Consider the following 26,248-nt stretch of genomic DNA (forward strand, 5'->3'; position numbering starts at 1 on the left):
GCTATATAGAAGTTATAAAGTGGGAACCGATGTAAAATAGAAGGATATAAACAAATTGCAGCTAGGGGCAGATAAATGCTGCGAGAGATCTTTGTGTAATGGCTGTACTACACCATGTGAGGAGCACTGACAGTACTACACCTTCCCGTCATCAAGGCAGACCAATTTTAAAACTAATTTAATATACAAGCAAGAGTGATAGGAAAATTAAATTTCCATAATACTCTTTAAGTTTACTGGCACCTGTAGGTACATAGAGCACGTGTTAAATGTTTTTTGAACAGTATTATTAAAAATTACTTTTTAGAAAATACTAACATTCATGTTGTTGCTTTACATCAAAATTTGAGGAATTACAGGAACCTCAGAAAAATCTATATTGCACATAATATCCCTGTGTTATTTTGAAATATTCATCTTTCTAAATACAATGACTACATTATGTAAGAATACTATATACAGTATATTCATATGGCTGTGAAGCAGGTTATATGGGACTGCATATCATAGAGATGAAAATGTTATACCCTTAAAATCTTTACTACAATAGAAATATATAATTACCTTGACTTAAAGCTAGAATTTGTCCATGGCCTGAGACAAGATGGTAACAAAGTAAAAAGGTTTGTGTATTTTCATAAAACATTTACAATAATGAGAATATGAAATTAATATATCATCAAGATTTCTGAAGAAACGAGTTTGAAATGACTGTAATGTACATTTTTTGTTACTTATTTTGCTAGCACTGTTGTTCACTACCTCTGCTAAAATTAATTTATTGTTTTTTTAAAATTTGTTGCTTCCTATCCACCACCTCCACTGAAATTAAGAATTTCATAAATAATGAAGAAAAACAGGGTTCCAGTAATCATAACTAAAGAATATTCACTGAAATATGAAAAAAAGACTTAGCACCATTCTTTCATTCACCATATATTATTTACTAGTAATTGCTAAAGAAAACAATTGTATTTCTTCATAATCATAGAAAATGTGGCTCCATGTTATTATGGGCATAACATAAATATCAAATAGGTCACAAATTGGAGCAGGTAACATTTTATAACAGTGTGCACATAGAAGTACTGATCCATGATTCACCTTAAAAAGTGATTGATAATTCTTTTACCAAACAATTAAAATGGATGTGCAATTGCTTGCAGACTTGTTCAAAATCTTCCAAAAACAAAAGGGAAATGATGTGAACTCCTAACAATAATAAAGCATATTAAATGTTCTTTTTAGTTAAAATATATCCTTACTAAGTTTTTATCTTCAATGGCACCCTCTGAGAATTTGTAACACATTTTTCAGGTACAGTACATAATGTAACACCATGTTATATTACTACATTGACTGGCTCATTTCTCAGTTACTGTTGGCTTGTTAGTATTGTACTAAAAACACATCATTATACATCACAGGAGAAAAATCTAAAATTTCATATTATATGCTATGGAACTCTCAAACAAATCAATCAAAACTATAATCTCAATATGATCCCAATACATAATGTTAAAGATCTTAAGCTTCCATATTTCAGATTATCAAATACAATTCAACATTTAAATTGAAAACTGACCAGAAATATAATGAAATGAAATATCTGATTTCATAAGAAAGAAATAAAAAGTATCCTTAAAATTACAAAAGTCTGTTTAAAAAATTAAAATAATTACTCTAAAACTCATAAATACAAGCTCCAGGGCTGGGATGAGAGCTGAAAAGTATAGAGCTTATATCCTTATTGTTAGCAGTTGGTTCGTGACTGAAGTAGTCTTTTACTAATAGTTTCTTGTACTCGTCAGCCATCTCTTCTTTGACCATAGCAACCATGCATCCACCCCATCTGAAACAAAATAGGTGGTTAGCAGAAATAAGAAAATTTTCAAAGTAATTTACATTTTTCACAGCAATACAAATCCAAGTCCTTTGATTAAGGAGATTACTTCAGCACGAGCTGGAATTAGTCGTTGAATTGGATAACGACCAGTTATCTGATTGGTGAAGGTGCAGGGGGAGAACCCCCACCACCCCCAGTCAGAAAAGACTCAATTTTGATTCTTTGGCCCAAGACTTAGAGAAGTGGTTGAGGAGGGAAGTTAGATTAGAGGACTCAGGTTTGTATAGTTGCGAAAAATTCAAATTACATTACTGTGAAAATTTGTTATTTGTTACTACACAGCTTACAAACCCTTGTCCTTTAATTAAGGAGACTCACTATTTGGAGGGTTGGAAGTCCCCTCAAACAAAAACTGAAAGGTTCTAATTCTTCCTTAGAAGTGTTTAACACTTTATCTGTGGAGAAGTGAAGAGGACCACTGACACCCCTTAGCTGTTTCCCACAAGGATGAAAAAATTAATAGGATCTGCATTGCTCAAAAGAAATTGTACTAGATTAGCCAAGAGGAACCATTCCCCATCAGTTAGAATCCAATACCAAGTACATGATTAAAGTCACCCCTCAATCTTTTTGGGTTCCATCTTCGCGGATTTGGTTATTCGCGGTTCAAGGATCCTTAAAACATTTGAATAAAACTACGCATCTTCACAAACTCGCGGCTAGTAATACTGCGTGCAGCCCAATGTTTTCAAACTAGTCGCACTTCTCTGCACCTGGCCTTTCGTTCGCTCCCTACATGCACAACACCACTTCCCTCGCTGACTTGGTATCATTCTCCCAGTGTCCATCATCACGAAAGCATCTCCGACAAGTGTTTATCAAGCAGCAAGTTATCTTTCATTGCCTTATCAATGTCATGGCCCCTTAGAGAGCTGCTTTATCTTCTCAAGGAACTGCTAAGCAGCTGAGGAAGGTCATGAGACTTTAAGACAAAATAGAAGTTCTCGATAAGTTCAAGGAAAGGATATTGCATGCACCGATAAGATAACTTTTCTGGCTGAAAAAGAGTACCGTGATATACATCAAGAAGAATGTAAAGATTTGTGCTACCATGGCGGCAAGTGTCAGACACAATGCAAAGATTATATCAAAGGTGAGGGAAAAGGACAAGATCAGAATTGAAAAATGCCCTGTTTTTGTGGATTGAGGACCAGCATTGGATAGGAATAGCTATCGACTCAATTATCATCTAGGAAAATGCAAAGTCTCTACTCAGCCATTTCAAGCAAAATGAGCCTCAGCTGACCACAAGTGAAGATCCCTGCATATGCCTTTCCCAGCCAGCAAAGGCTGGTTTGAGAAATTTAGACTGCATTTTTCATTGAAAAACATGAAAATTACAAAGGAGTCGGGCTCTGTGGACTATGAGGCACCAATGGTTTTCCCAGCAGAGCTTCTCAATATCATTGAGGAGGAGAGGTACAAACCAGAACAAGTTTGGAATAGGGATGAAACTGGTAAGTTTATGAACATTGATGTGAAAGTCTTATTTGCTTTCTTAATTAGAATATTGAACTGTATGCATGCTTAACATACTGTAAATGTATGGAAATTAGCTTTCGTAGACGTACAAATTTAATTTTAATTAATATTCATTACAATACTGTATAGTGTTAATATATACATTTTTTTATTGCTTATCAGGTTTGTTCTGGATGATACCTCAGAAGACGTTTATTGCCCAAGAGGAACGCCATGCACCAAGTTTCCAAGCAGCCAAGACATGTAGGCTAATGGTGTAAATATTTTTGGTTTCTCTAATTTAAATGCATATACAGGACTATAATTTTCTAGAATTCTTTGTCGCTTGTTGAAACAATTATACATATTTACTACTACACTTTATGAAATAATACAAGCTGCTTTAAACCCAATTGTAATAATTGCGCGTTTTCTGTCTTCCCCAGGCGTATGATGATTTTGTGCGGAAATGCCACTCGTCACATTAGGCCTGGCCTTATTTACAAATCAGCAAAGCCTTGTGCACTCCAACGCCGCAACATGAGCCTGCCCATTTACTAGATGCACAAAAAGAAGGCTTGGACAATAAGCAAGCTCTTCCTGAACTGGCTTCATTACAATACTGCTTCATAACAGAGGTTTAGCACTACCTGCAGAATAAAGGGTTAGAGTTTAAGGTCCTGCTGACCTTTAATAATGCTCCATCAATGTAGTGAGTCCTATGTGCAATTTGTGTTCTTTCCTTCCAACTCCACTGCATTCATCCAGCTGATGGACTAGGGTGTCATTAAGAACTTCAAGGCCCATTACAGCAGACAAGTAATTGTGCGACTCCAAGAACCCATGGATAAGGGTCCTGCTAAGTTGTTATCCAGTATTGGAAGAGTTTCACAACTACAGACTGTTTGTTTGTTTGTTGTTGAGGAATCATTCAATAATGTCAAACCACACACTGTGAATGCTTGCTGGAAATGTCTGCAGGCAAGGAGTGTGAAGGACTTTGCCGGCTTCAGTCCTGATAAAGCTTTTCAGCAAACCAAGTAGATTATGTCCTTAGCAAAGAAAGCGTCTGGCGGAGGCTTCAAGGAAGTGGATGAGGCCAACTAGTTGGAGTTGCTCGATAGGCATGATATGGAGCTGACCAAGGAAGACCTGGCTGAATTAATCCATTCAGCAAGTGAGGAAGGAGGAGGAGAACAAGACCAATGACTCTGACAAATAGAAGGGCATGACATTTGAAAAGTTGGCAGAAATGTCATGGATAAAGAAGGATTTAAAACAAAAAGTCTACAGCATAACCCTTCAATGGTGAATGCCCTTAAGTTCATACATACCATTGATGTGGGTTTTTCAGCCTGAAAGAGCATCATGGATGAAATGAAGGTGGCAAAGCAGCTACCCATCACAATGTTCTTCACCCCTCGTGTAAAACAACCATCTCCTCCTCTAACCACAAATGCTCCTGAATCTCTTGAATGTGACCCCTCCTCCAGCAACCTCAGTGGAGTTCACACAAAACAGTGATGATGATGGTGTAGACAATTCTCCTTCCCTAACACCAGAATGGTAAGATATTTTACAGTAAATTTTTCCAGCTTTTAAACATGTTAGTACAAAATTAACCATCTAACATTGTACTGTATAAATATTTAATTAATGTACTTGTAATACTTCACACATGAAAAATTAAAACACGTAAGATACAGTACACCAACCCATATTTTAATCATTTCTTCTTTACAGCACTGATGACTCATCCATGTAGACGTTTCATGTCCTGCTGTTACTTGCTTTCATTGTTCATTCGTTTGTAACTGCACGACATCTACATTACCCAGATTTATATCATTCATTTAAACTTTCTTTGTTCCTACACGGATACAAACCATTGTCCTTTACATAGGAGAATGATAACAGCAAAGTTGGAATACAGCAGTTAAAAATTATAATGAGGTGTCAGTAACCAACCCGTAGAAAGGAAGCTCCAGCCCCGCTAGCTCACTCACAAACTACTTTGGGAGCATTCGTCAGTGAGGACAGACGTTCTTGTTGGCTTGAATACTTTGCCAGTTGACTTAATTTTTCTCGCTCTCTCTCTTTCCAGCGTGCTAGTGACTTCGAATGTGTTTGAGGATACCTCCAGAGATTTGGAAGTGTTCAGGCGTGCCGCCTAAAATATACAGTACCATCTTGAGTGCTAGGGACACAGATCCTCACCACTTATGCCTGGCCAACAGAGGACACTCCTGCAGCCAGGCCTCCCACTGGAACGAATGTTGGGAGTGGTTGCCTTCCCAGTGGAAGAAGTATGACAGGAGGAGGAAGAAGAAGTTTAAGAAGGACTCTTCTCCCTCATAATCATCCTCAAGGTTGAAGAAAGCCTGACTTCCTTCCTCCATCCATGGTACTCTGCCCTCCGACTTTTCTCCATTGGTTTCCTCCAGAGGCTTATTGAGGAAGAACAATCGCCCTTAACCTTAGGACAAGCCTTTGGGAAGGAGGGTCTTTCTGTTTCTCTCACGAAATGGGTGGGCCCCTTACTCATGGGGAGCCTTCTACTACTTTTCAGTATGATAACGCCTTAAGCTTTTTGTGGCCCTCCCTAGGATTTCAGGGTTTGCCTTCCAAGGAGCAGCTGAAGCTGGCCATATCTTCAGGACACCAGCAGGGGCAGCTTGCAGCCCCAGCTTCAGAGGATGTTGGCCCTTTGGTATCATCAAAGAAGCCTGCTGTGTTCTCCTAACCATCTCCACCTTCGGAGACTTCCGAGGAGATATTTTTCCCAGATGCCTTTCCTAAGGGAAGCGCTCTTCATCTTCTCTACTGAAGGCTTCCAAGCTAGTGCTTGACCCTTATCCCATCATAGGAATTCTCCTAAACTCTTCAGAGCATACTAACTATCCAGAGCATGCTTACAAGGTTGTTACACAACCTCTTCCAGATCCTTCCTCTTTGGAGGAGAATCTTGGGTGAGCCTTTTCTTCCATCGTTGTTCTTTACCAGCTAGGGTTGTAACTTAGATTGTAATAATAATAACAAAGTCTTCAGGATCTTTTAGAGACGACTCGCCATCACAAGCCTCAACCAGACGTGCTTCTCCATCACGCACCTCTCACAGACACGCCTTAACCAGATGCACTTTTCCAGCATGCGCCTCTCCCAGATGCACCTCCAGCATACACCTCTCCCAGAAAAGCCTCACCCACCAAGCATGCTTTTCCTGCATGCGGCTCCCCATGATGCTCTACTATAAGAGCATTTCACCTGAATGCACTAAAACACATTTCGTCTGAACGCAGTTCTTCTGAGCACCCGCCACTTGCAGATAGCACTTCACCTAGTAACGTGTTAAAAAAACGCAGTTTTGCTAGGTGCACCGTCCCTAGACACTCCAGCACGGTTGCATCCTCAGCCCAGCCCTTAAAGTAGTTAAGGCTACAGTTCGTTAGAGTTTGACCCTAGATTTTCGGATTTGCATATAATGTACAGTAGTTCTAACCAAACTGGACGATAGAAGGTGTCAAAAGAGGAACCCACATGAAACAACCCTCCGTGGGGCGATACTCGAACTAGGATGCATAAGGAGTCTCTGTCTCCTAGGGAAATCTCCCAAGCAGATAATTATCCTCTTTATTCCCCCAATAGAGTTCACAACCTCCACTCGCTCCCCCTCACCTAAGAGATGGAAGAAGGATAACATCAACCAGCAGCCTGCTCTGGCCCTAGACAAACCTAGGCTAGTCTCTAGCCAGTCTAGGATTTCAAATTAGAAGAGCTATTCCAGTCATCTCTCTCTTTTGGTAATAGTCTCTTGTCACAGAGAAACCAAGGACTGGAAAACTGTGAAACTGTGCCAAAGAACAAGTCATCCCAATCGACTAATCCTCGGATGGCCAAATGGACCCAGGACTCTTAAGCCTTAGCAAAGTCTGGCAGGGGTACAGTGACCACTTCCCTCCCATCTTAGTCTTCCCTCACATTTTTATGATGACCTCTCTCGGGGCTGGTCGAGTAAGGTCTCCAAGAAAGAAGACCCCCAATTATAACTCCGAAGAATCGGAAGGTATTCCTTCTCAACCAGGAGAACCCAAATCTCCGGAAACAGAGGAGGGAGAATCTGACTCGACCTTCCTTCAGGTCCTTCTCTGTATCTGGAAGGTGAATGGTCTTGGAGAGGTACTAACTTCTCCTCTAAAAGGGAGTTAAGTAGGAATCGACTGCCTTTGTCAGACACCTGGCAGCTCTAGACCTCATCTGGAGCTTCCATGGTCAATCCTGGCCATGGAAGATTTAGATAAGGTAGATGCTCAGGTAGATGTAAGGAAGAACTCCTTGAGGGCAGGGAGATCCACCCACCTGATTCCATCACCATTCACAAGGTAGAGAAAATATTATAAAATGCACGAGGCTCTCATTCCCCCTATTCTCTGGATCCTATGGTTGCCACTTTGACTCCAGGTGTCACAACAGAACATCTAGCAGCATTCATCATCTTCTCAGCTACAGAGGCATTGAACATGGAAGCTATGGATATGGCGACCCTACAAGCGTCCCATGACTGCCATTTTTTATAAATGCATCGGGCACTGGGAAGGCTTAATCCTCCATAATGCCTCTCTAAAGGGTACTACCCTTTTTGTAGCAGAGGAGGTGGAAGCTATGACCGAGAGATGGAATAAAGACAGCCAGGATTCCTTTCTTCATCAAACCATTTCTTTCCGGCTTCCACAGTCCACCTCCACCTTGGGTCCGGCTAGAGCTACAACTCCATCAACACATGCCTGAAAGCCAGCTCAGAGGAACAATTCTCAACCTTCGACATCAATTTTAAAGTGAGGAACGAGTCAGCCCTTTTCAGCTAGCCAAGGCCAAGGACGATTGAGAGGCAGAGGAAAAGGTCGATGTAGACGATCCCGTTGGAGGGAGGCAATCCTCCCATGAAGCCACCAGTGGGAGGATACCTTCCGTCTAATTGGAGGTGGTGGTGGTATCACGTGGCAGAAAGATGGACGGTAGACATCCTTCAATCCGGGTACTTCCTTCCATTCATCAGCTCTCTCTCTCCAGATTCCACCATCAGCGACGTCATCATCATATCGCCAGGGATTGGCAAAGGATTTGGCCATTTGGGCATTATTTCCAGGCTATGTTGGAGAAGGGCGCTGTCTAAGAAGTTGACAATGGCTCCCCAGGCTTCTTCAGTCGACTATTCCTTCTAGAGAGGGCGTCTGGAGGCTGAAGAGCCATCATTGACTTCACAGCCCTAAACGAGTTTGTTCTGCAGACTCCACTCAAGATGGAAACTGCAGCCATGGTCAAGCAGGGGATCAGGCCTTTGGATTTTATTGTGACGATAGACCTAAAAAACGCATTCTTCCAAATTCCTTTTGTCACGATCAAAGTGAATCAAAAGTAGTCTGTACTAGTGCCCATGCAAAGGCTCTCATCTCATAATGGATACAGACACGATCCTCGAAAGGATGTTTCTGTCTCAGGACAGGATATCTCACCTGAGAAAGGTAGCACACCCCTTCCTTCAAAAGTCCCAACTGCCAGCACATCAGTGGCATAGGTTACTGGGACATCTAATATCCTTGGAGCAGCTAGTGCCATGCAGGCGCCCTCACCTTCAGTAACTTCTGTGGGAGTTGAAAGGACATTGGTTTCAACATCTTGAGCATCTTTTCTCGCTGATGCCTTTAGGGGATGAGGCATAAAAGGATCTAGAATGGTGGCTGGACAGGTCAAACCTTACGAAGGGTCTCTATTCTTAACATCACCTTCGGAGTTTATTATTCACAGATCCGTCCAAATAAGGTTAGGAAGCACATCCCCATCAGCACATGGTATTATAACACTCGTCAGAGCACTAGTGCCAAAACAATTTAAATGCGTTAGAGCTGATAGCAGCTTTCTCCCACTACAACTTTTTTGCTCCCTTCTAGCCGGTCACTTGGTGGTGTTGATGAGCGACCAAACTACCAGTGTGGCCTATATAAATAAACAAAGCAGTACTGTTTCACAGCAATTTCACAAACTTGCTGTACAGACTCTCAAGTGGGCGGATCTCAGCTCGATTTTCCTGACAGCCCATTTCATTACAGGTAAGAAGAATGTAGTAGTGGATAAATTGAGCAGGAGGATGCAAGCGGTGGACTCCGAGTCCTCAGATAGCGGCAGAGATCCTGACTTTGTGGGTTTCACCAACAATAGATTTGTTTGCAACCTCTGAACCACAAGCTCCCAATTTACTGCTCTCCAATTCCAGGTCCGAAAGCAATACTTGAGGACGTGTTCCAATACCCACGGGATGGCCTTGACATCTATGCCTGATAAGAAGTGTCTTAAATCGAGTTCGAGCAACACCCAATCTCGACTTTACTCTCATGGTCCAGAAGGGGCTTAAGGTAGAATGGTACCCAGACCTTCTACTTCACCTGGTGGAGACTCCAAGGGATTTCCCTCTTCTCCCTGATTTGTTGTGCCAACCACACGTCCAAATATTCCACAGTGCAGTGGAATCCCTTCAGATTCATGCGAGGAGGTTATCCAGCATCTCCACTCAGAAAAAGTTTTTTTGCGCGAAGCATGCAGGGCGGCAAGATATGTCTGGATAACTATACAGATATTCCATTCTATCAAGCCAAATGAGCCATCTGCTGTTGTTGTTGTGGACGGAGTGTCTCTCCTCTTGGAGCCTCTATTCCACTAATTGTAGACTTTTTACTTTACCCCCAATAGGATAAACTCTGCTCAACCTTAAGCCAAGTCTTTAGACTAAAGGGAGTAGATATTTCTTCTTCGGTTGAGCTTTCTATGCTCATACGGAGCTTTGAACAGTCCTGCCCCCCAGTTGAAACAAGACCTCCACCCTAGAAGGTCAAGGTACTGGGTTCCCTGAAGGGGGCACCCCATGAACTATTGAGGTTAGCCTTAATTAGGACCTCACCCTTAAAATAGTTTTGCTGCTTGCTTTGGCCTCAGCTAAATGAGTCGGTGAGCTGCATGATCTCTTTTTTAACATCTCCCATTCAAGGTCTCGTTCTCCTTCATCCTTAGTTAGTTGCCAAAACCCTGAATCCTTGGGTCCCTGATTCCATATTTCTATCTTTTCAGATCGCGAGCCTTAGAGAGGTAACTGATGATCCTGATCAGTTGTTATTGTGCCTTGTGTGGGTGCTGATGTGCTATCTCAAGCTTACACATGCCATTTGACTGGTGCTACTATACGACTTTTCATCACCCGTCATTTCATTACATGATATTTCATCACCTGACAATTAACCACTTGTCCCTTAACCACTCTTCTTTTCATCACAAAGACATTGCATCACTTGACAGTTAAACACTTTGACAGTTCATCATTGCTCATTTCATCATATGACACAATTATATTAACACTTTTTTTCTAACCATTGTACAATTCAGGAAATGCTTTCACGTTCATAAACATTTTAAAACAGACGAATAATACTCATTGTACAACATGGAAGGCAAGTGTAATTTTGGAAAAACCACCTAAAGCAATGACACTGTTTGCTTCAAGAAATTTAAACACAAAGAAAATAAAGACCGTTCTATTCGTTGGTGATGCAAAGAATACCAGCGAAAAAAGTGTAGAACCATCACCAAATTAGGGAATGTGTTATTTCACTTCCGTACCCAGCACATTCTAATTTTCCTGATGGAAATGGCATTGAAGCAAGAGCAGCAATAGCAAAAATGGAATTTTTGACAACTAGAAAAGGTACAACACCCTTGACAGTTATAGGAAGTCAAAGTCAAAATGTATCCAGTGAGACTAATGAGAGAGCAAAGAAAACCAAGTCTTCAGCGTATCCTACAATGAATTACAAAGAATTTGGATGTTCTTGGTCGTTCATCATTCTCCATAGATTTTGAAGCTCCTAAGAAATTTGAATACATGATTTTTTTACATGAGTCTGGTATTGAAGATACAGAAAGATTCACAGTGTTTGGCGACCCAAGAATATTTAGCTGGTTTATCCTGCTCTGATATTTGGCTTGAAGTCATGCCATCTATATTTTTACAGTTATATACACATATAAGTATGGTAATATGAATTTTAGAATGAAAATTCATAATTATTTTTTTGTTTTTTTTAGAGCACTTGGAAAAATCTTTCCTTCTGGATTTTGTCTTTGAATAATATATTGTATAAACTACAATCTAATAAGGTATAAGTGATGAAAAGTCGTGTTGATGACATGTAATAGTGATGAAATGTGCTAGTGATGAAATGTGCTGGTGATGAAATGTCGAGTGAAGAATTGTCTGGTGATAATTTGACAAATGGTCAAATGTCATATGATGATCTGTCGGGTGATTAAATGACGACTGATGAAATATCACCTAACCCATTACGCCACATACAACATCTCTTTGTCAGCACAGGGAGGGTGAATAAAAGAGTAACAAAGAACAAAGACCCTTTTGCTACCCTCTCCTTCTTTCTTAGGAAGGACTCAAGTCAGCACATGAAGTCATAGGTGTGAGAATGACTTTGGCATTTAACAAGAATTTTTATGATGCAGGAATTACAAGAAGGGGTGTGAAAAAGTAAGACATTTGCTGCCCATTACCTGCGGGATGTGATCCACAAGTCTCTAGACTTTTGCCTTACGTCCTGTTTTAGCTGCACAGCAGGTGGTATAGCTACCTTGGCTCCTCTCACAGGACCATTAGCATCGGATCGAGGGCAAAGGTTATGTGTAAGACTCGGATGGAAGTGAAGAATGACTGGCATTTTCTTTTCCGTTTAGTCTTCCCCTCTCTTGGGGCACAGCTTCAAAAACCTTGCCAGCTGGACTTGATTTAGATGCAGGTAAGCCCCAACCAGTATGTACCTACTGTAATGTATTTTGCACATGGGTATAGAAGAGTCTTTTCCCCATACTACCTATGAGGGGAGTGTGACGTAATCTGGCAAATCCATAATTATATGTGAACGCCATATGAATTGATTCAGGCAAACCCATCACATACACTTATATATACCAGGTTTACAGCACATAGATATTTGGCTCAGAAGAACCCTTGATGCCAGGGTTGTGGACCTGCTGGTATTACCAAGCCACTGATGCATATGGTGGTAGGAGCCTTAACTCTTTCAGCATCTCAAATGAACATATTTTGAGTATCCCAGGATAAGTTTCCAGCCACTTAGAATGGGGCCTTCCTACCACCTAAGGATGAGTCTCCTATGTAAAGGGCAAGGGTTTGTATCTGTGTAGGAATAAATGTCAAATTTGGAGATAATTTGTATTTTTCCTAACTATACAAGCCCGAATCCTTTACCCATACTTTCCCACTATTACCAACCAACTAGAAAGTCCCAGCTGTTATCAAAGTGGTTTGTCAGTGACCCGTCGGGGGTTGGGGGCCACTGATTCGCCACTAGTTACTGGCCGGATGTTGACACATTGTTATAATTTTTAGGTGTCATATTCCAGTTTCGCTACTATTATTCTCTTATGTAAAAGTCAGGTTTGCATAGTTAGGAAAATACTAATTACTTATGAATGTCATATTTTGTAAATACTGTCCTTACATATAAGAGAGAGAGAAAAAAAACCCATTAGTATTTGTAACTAATTACAGCATTTTTTACGAGAGTTAATTTACATGTTGAATGTACAGTTAATGTACAGTATGGTAAGTGTAAAGCACACTTCATGTTCAATGAACAGTACCACTATACCTTAAGGAATGCATCATATATCACAAGATTTTACTGCATAGAATTTCATAAATGGTCTACTTATTTTCTATTTCCCTTGTGGTAGGATAAATATTCATTGAAAAACACCTACTGTAGTGTATCTATAGTACTGTACTGGACCGTAAACAAAATACCCTAATGCACAGTAGATACAGGCAACGTGTTAGTTGACGAGCTGGCAGGGTTGTGAGCCAAACTCCCCAAAACAGTGATTACTTACAAATGATAAGTCATCTCACAATAGCTAATTAAGCTGTACTGTACAGTTAGACAGAGGAATCCCTGGTTGCCTCACTCCAAAGAAGTGCACCCTGTCACACCCTTACTTCGTGGTGAGTAATCAAACAGATAGCATAAAGAAAGATGGCAGAAGAGGTGGATGGGGCTAAACACAAGAACTCAACACAGTTAGGGTGTGTCTTACATAACCCCACAAAGGAAGGAAAAATGTAATGAGTTCGTATAAAATTCACTATCCCCTGCTCATAGGGGGATGGGGAGATATACTTCTTTGGACATAAAAAAATGGTGCTCAGAAGTGAAATTTATTAGCATTTGGTCCAACCAGCATGTAATACTAGGACTGCTTGTCCCTAAGGGAGTGAGCAGATGAATGAAGGCGAAGCGCCAGTTATGCTACCTTTCAGTTCAGACTAATGTCTAAATGTTACCATAGACAAGATGCATAGTTATTCAATGTGGGAGCTGGATTGGTTGCACACAACAGCTTGAATACCCTCCATAGGTCCAAGCATAAAGATGTCAAGGGACTTGTGGGTATACCATCGCAAATAAAAGGCTGTGAGGGTTGTCTGTCTTTTCCAGATGCCTGCCTTCAACAACTGGCCTACCTGAAAGTGAGTGTTGAGTGTGGAATAAATACCATAACTTCACGAGCTCTGGTCCTGGCTGGCACCTTGAACTTCTCATCAGTCATGGCGTAAGCTTTACAGATCATCTAACGAAGCCCGAAAGAGGCTGTGTTCCTTGATACCTCTTTCTTGGATCTTCCAGTGCAGGAAAAGTCTCAGACACTTAGGCCTGAGGTGTTGGGTCCCCTTTAGGTAGCATCCAGACCCCTCAAGGGACAAAAGGGCATCTCCTCTTGATCCCCATTCAGAGGGAGGGGATGGAAAAAGACTCAAACTTGGGGTTATGAGCCACTGGATTCTGAGTTTTGGCCACAAAGTCCAGCACCAAACTTAAGGCGACCTACTTCCATCCATGAGCATGGGCGACTACATAAGAGACCTTGCAACTTGCTTATGCTCTTTGCTGACGCCAAAGCTATCAGAAAGACAGTCTTGAGAGTCAGATACTAATGATGAGTAAGAGCCCTTAAGATTAAAGCCACGTCCCACTCTAGGGGCCTGAGAACTCAGGGTAGAAAAGAGTGCTTAAGTCTCCTCACAAGCATAGACAACTTCCAGGAAGCAGACCATACTCAAGGCTGAGCAGTAGCCTTTCACAGCTGCAACTGAGAAGTGCTTCTTTCAGCTAAGGAAGAAAAGGAAATACGTGAAGTGGGCTAGAGTTGCACATACCAGAAAAATAGCCCTTTTATGACACTAAATGCAGATAACCTACTTAGTCTGGGAGACAGCTGTAGAGGACCTCTGGAAATACCTAAACATCTCCTATGCAAGGCCTTACGAAAAGCTTTTCGCTTGGAGATGTTGGATAGTCATCACCCGTTAAGAGCTAAGGACTCCACGGATTGGTGGTACCTTGGCAGATGTGGCTGACTGAGAAGAGAAGAGTGGGCCACAGTGGTAGTTCTCTTGGGACTTCAACCAGAAGAGCAAGCAGGTTGAGATACCACTCGGTATGAGTCCATCTGGGAACTACTAACGTCATTCTGAGTCCTGGTGTAATAAAAAATTCTGCTGATTTTCAGCAGATCTGGCTAAACGGTGGAATGAACACACCCCCATGGATCTGGAATAGGGGAGCAAAACACAGACAGCTTCTTACTCAGCTATGTGGCAAATAGGTCAATCCCCGGGGAGCGCCACAGGACAAGAAGCCTTTATGCCACGAAAGGATATAGGGATCACTCTGCTCCTATAACCTGTCCCTGGTGACTAAGTGTGTCTGCTAGTACATTCTTCTCACCAAGAGGGTGCGAGATTGTGTTTCCCTGCTTGTTAACGTAAGCCACAACAGTAGTACCAATGCTCAACAGCACTACCAAGTATTTCCTGAAACGTTCTTGGAATGCCTGTGACCCTTGAAAGGCTGCTTGCATCTCGAAGACACTGAAGTACAGATACCTCTCCTCTTCGGTCCACAGTCCCTAGGTGATCAGGTCATCCAGGTGTGCTATCCACCCTTCCTTCAATGCGTCCGAGAACAGATGTATGCCTGGAGGTGAGAGGTCGAGTGGGATTCCTTTGTTGAGGGTGTTCTCATCAAGCCACCAGGACAGATTGCCCCGAACCTCCTGCCCCACTGGATCAGGATGGAACAGGGATCCCTGTTGCCTCTCCAACAAGGACAGATGACCAAGATCATGCCAGTACCAAGCTGGAACTACTACTACAGCTTGGACAGAAATGGGTGCATAATCTTCCACATCCTGCAGATATGATCGTCGATGGGAAAACTCTTGTTGCTGCCGAGTCTATCAGCATGCCCAGGTACTTCAACCTATGCTTGGGTATGAGTTCAACTTCTCCCAGCTTACAACAATCCCCAGATCATGGAAAAATGTGAAAACATGATCTCAGTCCTGATGGAACTGCTCTCAAAGGCCAGGATTACCCAATAGTCGAGATACAGTTAGCCCCTGCTTTTTACGGGGATCAGGTAACCGAGACCGGTGTGAAAAGCAAAAATCCGCAAATACTTGTTGCCCTAGGGTGAGTTAGCTCATAACCTACCAATACACCAACCATTACCTACCTACCTGCAGTTGACTAACACACTAGATAAGCTACTTTACTGCACTACATTCCTTTCCAGTATTTTAGTTCTTACTACTTTTCAGATGTACTTGTACAATATTAACACAACTTCAGTACAAGGTAAGACAACTAGTAAACCAAAAATAATCACCATGACTCATGATAAGTCACCGCCACACCACAATTTGTATAGTTTTCAACAAAGCACTTGTTTGTATCTAACAACACTCAATATTATTATTATTACTTGCTAAGCTACAACCCTAGTTGGAAAAGCAGGATTTTTTAAGCCCAGTGGCTCCAACAGGGAAAATAGCCAAGTGAGGAAAGGAAAAAAAAGATAAAAAATATTTTATGAACAGTAACATTAAAATAAATATTTTCTATATAAACTATAAAAACTTTAACAAAAAAAGATGAAGAGAAATAAGTTAGAATAGTGTGCCTGATTGTACCCTCAGGCAAGAGAACTCTAACCCAAGACAGTGGAAGACCATGGTACAGAGGCTATGGCACTACCCAAGACTAAAGAACAATGGTTTGACTTTGGAGTGTCCTTTTCCTAGAAGAGCTGCTTACCATAGCTAAAGAGTCTATGCCTCCCCTTAACAAGAAGAAAGTGGCCAATGAAAAAATACAGTGCAATAGTTAATCCCTTGAGAGAAGAAGAATTGTTTGGTAATCTCAGTATTGTCATGTGTATGAGAACAGAGGAGAATACGTAAAGAATAGGTCACACTATTTGGTGTATGTGTAGGCGAAGGGGAAATGAACCATAACCAGAGAGAAGGTTCCAATATAGCACAGTCTGGCCAGACAAAGGACCACATAACTCTAGTGGTAGTATCTCAACGGGTGGCTGGTGCCCTGGCCAATCAACTACCTTTCAACAGTAGACTATGTAGAGTAAAAAAGTCACTAATAAGTAATAGTTGAAATGCGACTGAAATTGAAAACAAAAGTAAAAAATGCTTTTATGAAGGACAATAATCTTTTTAAAAGTCATGATTTCAGTAAAAAAGAAATGCTTTAATAAAGCACAGTTATCTTTTTAAAAGTCATGATTTATTAGAATGGATAATGTCTGCTTAAACTTGTTGGTCTGAGCCATGATTTCAGGTTCAGTAAAATACTGTACAAACACTATCAGTAGTTTTTTCAAAGAATGTATGAATATTTATCCTACCACAAGTGAAAAAAAAGTAGATAAAAATTACTAAAACATCACTAAATGTTTACAACGTTTTATAATAAATATCTCTCTCTCTCTCTCTCTCTCTCTCTCTCTCTCTCTCTCTCTCTCTCTCTCTCTCTCTCTCTCTCTCTCTCTCAGGGGTAATGCTCTATGTTAAAAATCAGTTAAACCCTATAGAAATAAAATTAGAAAGCAAATGTGAAGTGACAGGTGCATATATTAACACTATAGGAAAAGCACGTCCATACAAGTAATATACAGACCACCACATCAAATACAAGAACAGGAGGAAGGGCTGTATAGACAACTTGGACAAGAAGTTAATAATAAGGTAGCTGACCCAATGGAGGACTTCAACATAGCAGTTAACCGGGACACTATGAACTCTACCTCAAACTCAAAAGGGACATAGGCTATTAGAATTGTAGGTAGTAGGTTGGCAAGGGCACCAGCCACCAGTTGAGATCCTACCGCTAGAGAGTTATTGGGTCCATTAACTGACCAGACAGTAATACATTGGATCCATCTCTCTGGTTACGGCTCATTTTGTCTTTGCCTACACATACACTGAATAACCCGGCCTATTTTTTCCACATTGTGAAGAATTTTCTTCACTACTCTTCTTCTTCACAGTTTATACTGGACTGTTATTGTTTGTGACGTCACGGCAGGGAAAAATGTGAGTGATGATTCTTCCATAAGCGAGTGTCTCAAGATTAATACTTTTGTGTTCATTTTGTATTCATTATTTTACCTTAAGTATTTAGGTACTTTAAATCTCTTAAATACAACTCAAGTCTGCTAGTCTAAGAGGTATGGTTGTCCACACACGTAAGCCCGACTTGCTAAATTACATTTTAGTTTCATTTTTTGTTTTGTATGCCAGATGTTTCGAGTTAGGATTATCTTTGTTCCCCTGGAGTTGCAAGATTTCTCCTTGTATTCTAAATAAGTGTATTGCTTAAAACTTACGAGTCACAAGTGTTTCAAGCCTGTCCTTAATGAGAGTTGGCACCTCAAAACCACTGGCCTACGCATTGAGATGCGTTTTTTTTTTGGAAGGAAGGTGGACGCGGCTGACATGAACTCAAGTCTCAACCTCACAAAGTTACAGGCCACAGTACATAGCGGAACTGCTAAGTCAGGTTCAATAGGGTCCCGACCTCGTGCTCCCACTCTCCCCCACAAGCCTATCCATTTGCACAATGACGGACCAAGATTCCACCAAGGACGAAATCAAGCAGATAAGTGAGAAAGCAGCTAGCTCCCCAGAAACGTCTGTTCCAGTCTGGGGGCGAGTTGGAAGGGGCCATTGACTCCGCAAAATAAGTGCCGTAGGCCTAGTGAAGTAAACTGAAGACTGCCACGCTCAGGACACGGGCGTCCACAACATATGAAATCTTGTGAGTTCAATTAATGGCCATTCCCCCTTTAGATACGCTTCTATTTGATTCATAAGTTAAGTTTAGGTAACATGCAGGCATCACATCTTTCGGGCTGCGAGCATGGAAATTAATGTACTTTTAATTTTTGGTAATTGCTTGAGGTCACTGACCACATGTTGGGACCTCACAGCAGCCTACCGCACAAATACTTATCAGAAGATTATGAATTTATTTATTCCGTTTGAAGGTTAATCCCACGAGTTAATTCCTTTTAATAAATATTTTCAATATTTTGTGTTGTAAACTCTGATTCTTCTTTCACTTGCCATGTGAATAAATCATAATTGAGTTACTGATTCTCTTTTTTGCTGTAACAAATTATTTGGAATAGATCACAAACTTTGGTATCTTTAACCCCGTTATATGAATTTTACCAATTTATACTATAGTACGGGTCAGAATCACCCGAGATGTTGAGAGTAACCCACTTTAGATATAGGTAAGATGGTATCAGTGAGTGTACGCTCTTTAACTTAGTGATTTAAAGGTGAAGATCCCCATTTAACTTTACTTTATACTTTTATACTCCACTACTCCCATTTTTTTATTGTCTCTAATTGCATTAACGTAAGATACCTGTCCAGTATCTCACTGGGGTCACTGGGACGGAGTCAAAACAGAGCCTAAGAGTGATGATGACTATAGACCTGACAAAGCTAGATTGGCCAGTAAATTACTTTTATTTTCACGTGTGGAGTTCTCCGGCCTCTGGACAGTACAATTTCCCTTTAGTATTTAAGAGTGACGGTTAGGGAACTGCGTCGGTAAAGTTATTAGCAGGGTGTTTGTGCCCCGTGTGTAAGTGTTCATTATCCTCCTCCGTTGATCTTTGTGTAACTGACGTAGGGAGCCTTTCCTGGACCAAGTTCCCACTCAAACACTTAATAAAAATAATTCTCCACACACATTCTCCTCATGCACCCGAGAACACTGGGAATACCAAACATTTTTCTTTGCATAAGTGGTTAACTACTGCAATGTCAATGTTCAGTGGCTACTTTCCTCTTGGTAAGGATAGAATAGACTCTTCAGCTATGGTAAGTAGCTCTTTTAGGAGAAGGACACTCCAAAATCAAACCATTGTTCTTTAGTCTTAGGTACTGCCATAGCCTCTGTACCATGGCCTTCCACTGTCTTGGATTAGAGTTCTCTTGCTTGAGGGTACACTTGGGCATGCTGTCCTATTGTTTGTTTTTAAGTTTTTATAGCTTATATATAAACAATCTAATTAAATGTTACTATTCTTAAAATATTCATTTTCATTATTTATTACTTCTCTTGTAGCTTATCTATTTTCTTATTTCTTTTCCTCACTGGATTATTTTTCCCTGTTAGAGGCCTTGGGCTTATAGAATTTTGTTTTTCCAACAAGGGTTGTAATTTGGCTTTTAATAATAATAACAATAATAATAATAATAATAATAATAATAATAATAATAATAATAATAATAACAACAACAATAATAATAATAATAATAATAATAATAATAATAATAATAATAATGAATTCCTTCATCAGTGGGTCGATAAACCAACCATGGGAAACAACTTACTAGATATTGTGATAACAAAAGAAAATTTAGTATCCAGTGATTCAGTAGACAAAAATATTGGTAAAGGGGACCACAAAATATCTAAGTTTCAGGTAAATATTCCTCATCTAAAAGAAAGGAAAATTATAGAAAAGTTAGACTACAGACATAGTAACTGGGTAAAACTGAAGGAACACACCAAGAATTTAGAATACGACCAAACAGAAAAAACGGGCCAAATGTATACCGCATAGAAAAAATTTGCCAAATGGAACTCCACAACCTAAGAGATTCAACAGAGAAATAACCAATGCAATAAGAAGTACAGACAGCAAACATAAATCAATGGGTCCACAGCCTTCCATTAATGAAATTTTCAAGCACAAGAAGTTAAGCCGAAAAGTAGATTAACTAGTTAGAATGAGGAGAAAAGATTGGCTTCACCTAGTAAAGAAAACCCAAAAGAATTTTTTACATATGTAAACAGTAGGAAACCAATCAAAAACAACATTAGCCCATTAAGAGGCTCTGAGGGTAATCTTATAATAAATGATTTGGTAAAAGTCAAACTGATGAATGTATATTTCCCAACTGTATTCACAAGGGAAGAATCAGTAACCCTTCCCGAACCAGCTATCAAATATGAAGGGCCACAACCATCAAATAGAACCACCATTACGATGGATGTCAAAAAGAAAATAAAAGGACTCAGTAAGTCAAAGGCACCAGATCCCAATGATATTCATCCACGAGAGATTACAGAACTAGAAGAGATAACCCCACACTCTTACAAAATGTTCCAAAAGACAGCCAACAAAAGAAAGACACCACGAAGTTGGAAACTAGGCAGTGTTCCTCCCATTTACATGAAGGGACCAAAAGAAGAACCTGGCAACTACAAAACTGTGTCTAACCAGTGTTTTGCAGAATTTTTGAATCAATTATAGTAGATTCAATAGTAGAACATATAGAGAAAAACAATCTTCTGATAGACAGCCAAGAGATCATGTATGACAAATCTTTTGGAATTTTTCCACAATATGTTTAGCATTTATGAAAAAAGCAGGGTAATAGACATCATATACATAGCTTTTCCAAAGGCTTTTGACAAAGTTCCTCTCTCTCTCTCTCTCTCTCTCTCTCTCTCTCTCTCTCTCTCTCTCTCTCTCTCTCTCTCATATCAGATTTCGTTTCGGAAACATTATTGCATTCTAGAAAATTACAATTATTTGAATAGTTAATTGAGCTTTAATAAAACATTTATGTACTTTTGTTTAAAATTTTGTTAATCTAACTATTTTAGGTGCCGTGATCGATCTGATCACGGAATCCACAATAGTTAGATTAATAAAATACACCCGAAATTTAAAACAGAAGTACAGTATATAAAATTTTTATCAAAGCTCAATTAACTATTCAAATATTCGTAATTTTCTAAAATGCAATAATGCTTCCGAAACAAAATAGAGAGAGAGAGAGAGAGAGAGAGAGAGAGAGAGAGAGAGAGAGAGAGAGAGAGAGAGAGAGAATTAGTTCTCTTATTCGATGTCAGATGCCAAAAACTTCAAATCATTCATATTTTTTTCTCTCTCTCTCTCTCTCTCTCTCTCTCTCTCTCTCTCTCTCTCTCTCTCTCTCTCTCTCTCTCTCTCTAATAAATGAAATCTTTGTTTCTTTGCCAAGTCTCTATTGAGACTATATAATCAAGCACCACAGAGCTACAAACTATGAAATATTATGCATCGGCAACATGAATGAAACCGGTTAATGTTATGGGATTCAACTCATAGTACAAGTAAATAAAATATGAGAGAGGCATTCCAAATAAAAGTATTGGAATTAATATACTAATTGGAAAATGATAGATCAAGTAATAATTGTTTCTTTTAGTATATATAAAATATCCTTTGGTAACATGCCTTAATAATAAGGGAGTTATTTGATCCAAAATTGAGGTTAACGATGGATTAAACAGGGTTGATCAGCTGATTTGAATGTAAACACTGCATAAAATTATTATTAGCTATGTTTGTAATTACAAATACAAAACTAAAATGTGAATATTACATGCATTATTATTAGATACAGTTAAGGGAAACACCAGTTTGAAGAAAATCCGGTTTATTTCAAATATAGCTGTAATTTTTTTACCACCGTAAATGGAATCGGATACACACACACACACTGAACAGAGAAAGCTAGGACCAGCTGGGTGTAGAGATAAGTAGTGGCACACAGTGCTCCCAGTGTAAAGGAGCATGGACTATTTGGAATCATGACTCAGCTAGAATTTTATTGCAATTTTTATGAGAATTTTAATATAAGTATTGCATTGTTCTTGGCCAACTATTGGAAATCAAATTCTTAATGTTGGGTAAACAAGCATCACAAAGATTTTTATTTTCCTTGGCCGCGAAAAACGAAACCGCGATTAACCAGGTCTTACTGTATAGACGGAGGATGGAATATTTGAACTTATTTGATCTACAAACTCAACGACTTAGGGGCCAGTTAATGGAGGCGTTCAAAATTCTTTAAGGAATAACAAATGTAGATTACAATACAGTAATCTATTCATTCTTAGCACAAATCAGTCCAGAGGTAACGGATACAAACTTGAATTGTGAAGATACAACACCACTCAATGTGTCAATTTCTTTACATACAAAATAGCAAATACTTGAAAAAGACTACCAGCAAATGTAGTAAACAGTAACATGGTAAACGAATTCAAGAATAAGTTAGACAAGATCATAAGAACTCTCTAAATGCTTAGACTAAATCACTCTACCAAAGAGCAGGTGGAGTCTCTGTGGATGGACTAAAAAGTCTGAGTTCTCCAAAATCCTTGTAACTCCTTGTAATCTCTCTCTCTCTCTCTCTCTCTCTCTCTCTCTCTCTCTCTCTCTCTCTCTCTCTCTCTCTCTCTCTCTCTCTCATTTTTATCTACATTATTTTCAGCTTATTTCTTTTTAATATCTGATTATTTTCAGCAAACTAAGTCAATACCAGAATTTGTTTAAATAGTAAATAGAATAAACAAGATACATTTAAGTCTGTTTTAATTATACAGTCATACCTCTCTTCACGAAAGAATCTGCTTACAAAATGTTCACACTACGAAACGAGATGCGAAGATTTTTCAGATTCACATTGCGAAAAATACTTCATGATAAGAAAACAGATCTGCCAGCCAGGCCGAGAAAAAAAAATGGAAGAAAACGGGTTGTTTTCCCAATAGAAAGTGTATCTCTATTGTAAGGGTAACTATAATAGTATAGCACATATGGTACAGCATATTTTTTATATGTACAGTATTTTACTGTTTGTATTGTATTATTTTCCATTTATTATTGCATTATGTTCTAATAACTATTGTACTTAATTTACAGGTACTGTATTAACAGTTAGCTTAGGTATATTGAATGGTTCAATTGTATTTGGCTGTACAGTATCATTGTGGTTATACTATAGCTTTATTATAAAATTTAATGTGGTGTTTTTGTAGGGTTTAGAACGAATTAGGCGATTTACTTGTAAAATGTGACTCGAAACAAGAAATTTTCACGAGACGAAAGCCACTCCAGAACGAATTAATTTCATGTTGTGAGGCATATGTAGAATTTACACTATGCAGAAATAAAAGCCTCCTTGTAATAACACTGACACGCTCGAGGTTAAACACCTGGTCTTGAAGTGATACAGAAAGTATCATTTTGTTTATTTCATAAGGAATTTTTTTGCCTCTATCCCTTATTATCTCAATAGAAAATTTTATTATTATTATTATTATTATTATTATTATTACTATCCAAGCTACAACCCTAGTTGGAAAAGCAAGATGCTATAAGCCCAGGGGCTCCAACAGGGAAAAATAGCCCAGTGAGGAAAGGAAATAAGGAAATAAATAAATGAAGAGAACATATTAACAATAAATCATTCTAAAATAAGTAACAACGTCAAAACAGACATGTCATATATAAACTATTAACAACATCAAAAACAAATATGTCATAAATAAACTATAAAAAGACTCATGTCCGCCTGGTCAACAAAAAAGCATTTGCTCCAACTTTGAACTTTTGAAGTTCTACTGATTCAACCACCCGATTAGGAAGATCATTCCACAACTTGGTAACAGCTGGAATAAAACTTCTAGAGTACTGCGTAGTATTGAGCCTCATGATGGAGAAGGCCTGGCTATTAGAATTAACTGCCTGCCTAGTATTACGAACAGGATAGAATTGTCCAGGGAGATCTGAATGTAAAGGATGGTCAGAGTTATGAAAAATCTTATGCAACATGCATAATGAACTAATTGAACGACGGTGCCAGAGATTAATATCTATTGTTTTATTAAAATAAATCTCTTTAAACATAGCATAAGATAAGAACAAGAAATGTGACCCGCAATAGTTTTCAATCCCCCGCAATTTTTCATTATTTACAAAAGGTCAAAAGTGGAAAAAAGGTTCATTGTGGTTGACAAGTTTGAGTGATTTACGAGGAGGGGTCGGATTTGGTCAGATGGTTGCTGTAAGAGCTCAATACTATACTGTACTTAGCACATGATATCAGAACTTGAGATAATTATATTTAAGCAAACTTCATATTATTAATTGATGGTAATTTTAAGATTTAGTTCTAAAAATTTACATTTTTTGTTAACAAATGAAGTTATTGATAATTCTATTTTAATTGTAATTTCCTTATTTCTCTTCAATGAAATAAATCTAATAGGAAATTATCAAAAATTATACAAATAATCTCATTTAAGAGAGAGAGAGAGAGAGAGAGAGAGAGAGAGAGAGAGAGAGAGAGAGAGAGAGAGAGAGAGAGAGAGAGAGAGAGAGAGAGAACCCAAGTTAAGTTTCACCAGTCATCTCTATTTTGAGCTTTTAAATCAATACTTCTCCATTCATCACCTACTACACGCTTCATAGTCCTCAGTTATGTATGCCTGGGTCTTCCAACTCTTCTAGTGCATTTTGGAGCCCAGTTGAAAGATTAGTGAACTAATTTCTCTTGAGAAGTGCGAAGAGCATGCCCAAACTGTCTCCAGCTACCCTTCACCATGATCTCATCCACATATGGCACTTGAGTAATCTCTCTTATCGTTTCATTTATAATCCTATCTTGTCATTTAACTCCCAATATTCTTCTGAGGGCTTTGTTCTCAAATCTACAAAATCTGTTGAATATTGTTTTATTGTCATACCATATGACATATCCATACAGTAACTACGATCTCACTAAAGTGATATCTAGGCTGATTTTTATATGTAATTTCACGCGATTTGATTCACAAATTTCACTTAACCTAGCCATTGTCTGATTTGCCTCTTTGGGCTTGAGCCTTGTTGTCCTGATGGAAGTTCCTCAATGGAATCTTTCTATTTGGGATATTTCTGCGAGTGATATACCACAGAGGTATTATGGAGTTCTAACCTAAGGAGCAAATATCCCAAAAGATATTGTGTATAAATCAGGGATGTGTTAATAACAAGCTACGGTTATCCTTCCCCAAATAGAGTTAACCTTGTCTCGAAGGATGAGGGTTAGGGTAGGATACATGGATGAGAGAGCCGTTACAACTCCCGATCTCAATGTGATACAACTAACACGCTTCCTGTTGAACCATTCCTTTTTATAGACGTTGCTTGAAGTTTTTCTGCCGGTTTTCTTAGCTTTTTGAGTGATTTAGCAATCATGGATGCTTCAGCTTCTTCCTCATCGACTAAGTTGAGTACCCATTTCTTTAGTGTTGGAGAATTTCGCGTCTCCACCACGTTTTTCATTCGATTTGCATGCCTTTTACTATCTATGGCCGGCATTCGGTCTGCGCCGTTGCATCATGTTTCTAAATGGCTAAAAAATGCTTAGTTATTTAGCCATTTTATTGTAGGAATATGTATTAAATTATTCTTTTACGGTGTGGTATGATTATGGGTATCCCAAACCATTTTTTATGGTTTTACTTGTGAGTTTTTTATTAGCACTGACTTAGGCTAGCTCCACTCTGGCCAGTGGCCATGCCAGGTGAATTTACACTTGTGCACC

At 39.2% G+C, this 26,248-nt stretch overlaps 1 protein-coding gene across 2 annotated transcripts in view; it reads right to left on the minus strand.

The window, feature by feature from the left end:
* Nucleotides 1–218: 218 nt before the first annotated feature.
* Nucleotides 219–26,248, minus strand: part of Galk (N-acetylgalactosamine kinase) — a 200,809-nt gene continuing 174,779 nt past the window's right edge. For both annotated transcript variants that reach the window (XM_068383244.1, XM_068383245.1), the window contains exon 8: nucleotides 219–1,852. In XM_068383244.1, coding sequence (XP_068239345.1) covers nucleotides 1,684–1,852 — 169 coding nt within the window. In that variant the 3' untranslated portion in view covers nucleotides 219–1,683. The remainder of the gene's footprint in view (nucleotides 1,853–26,248) is intronic.

This window comes from Palaemon carinicauda, chromosome 11 (genome assembly GCF_036898095.1).
Source record: "Palaemon carinicauda isolate YSFRI2023 chromosome 11, ASM3689809v2, whole genome shotgun sequence".
In the NCBI taxonomy this organism is placed as follows: domain Eukaryota; kingdom Metazoa; phylum Arthropoda; class Malacostraca; order Decapoda; family Palaemonidae; genus Palaemon; species Palaemon carinicauda.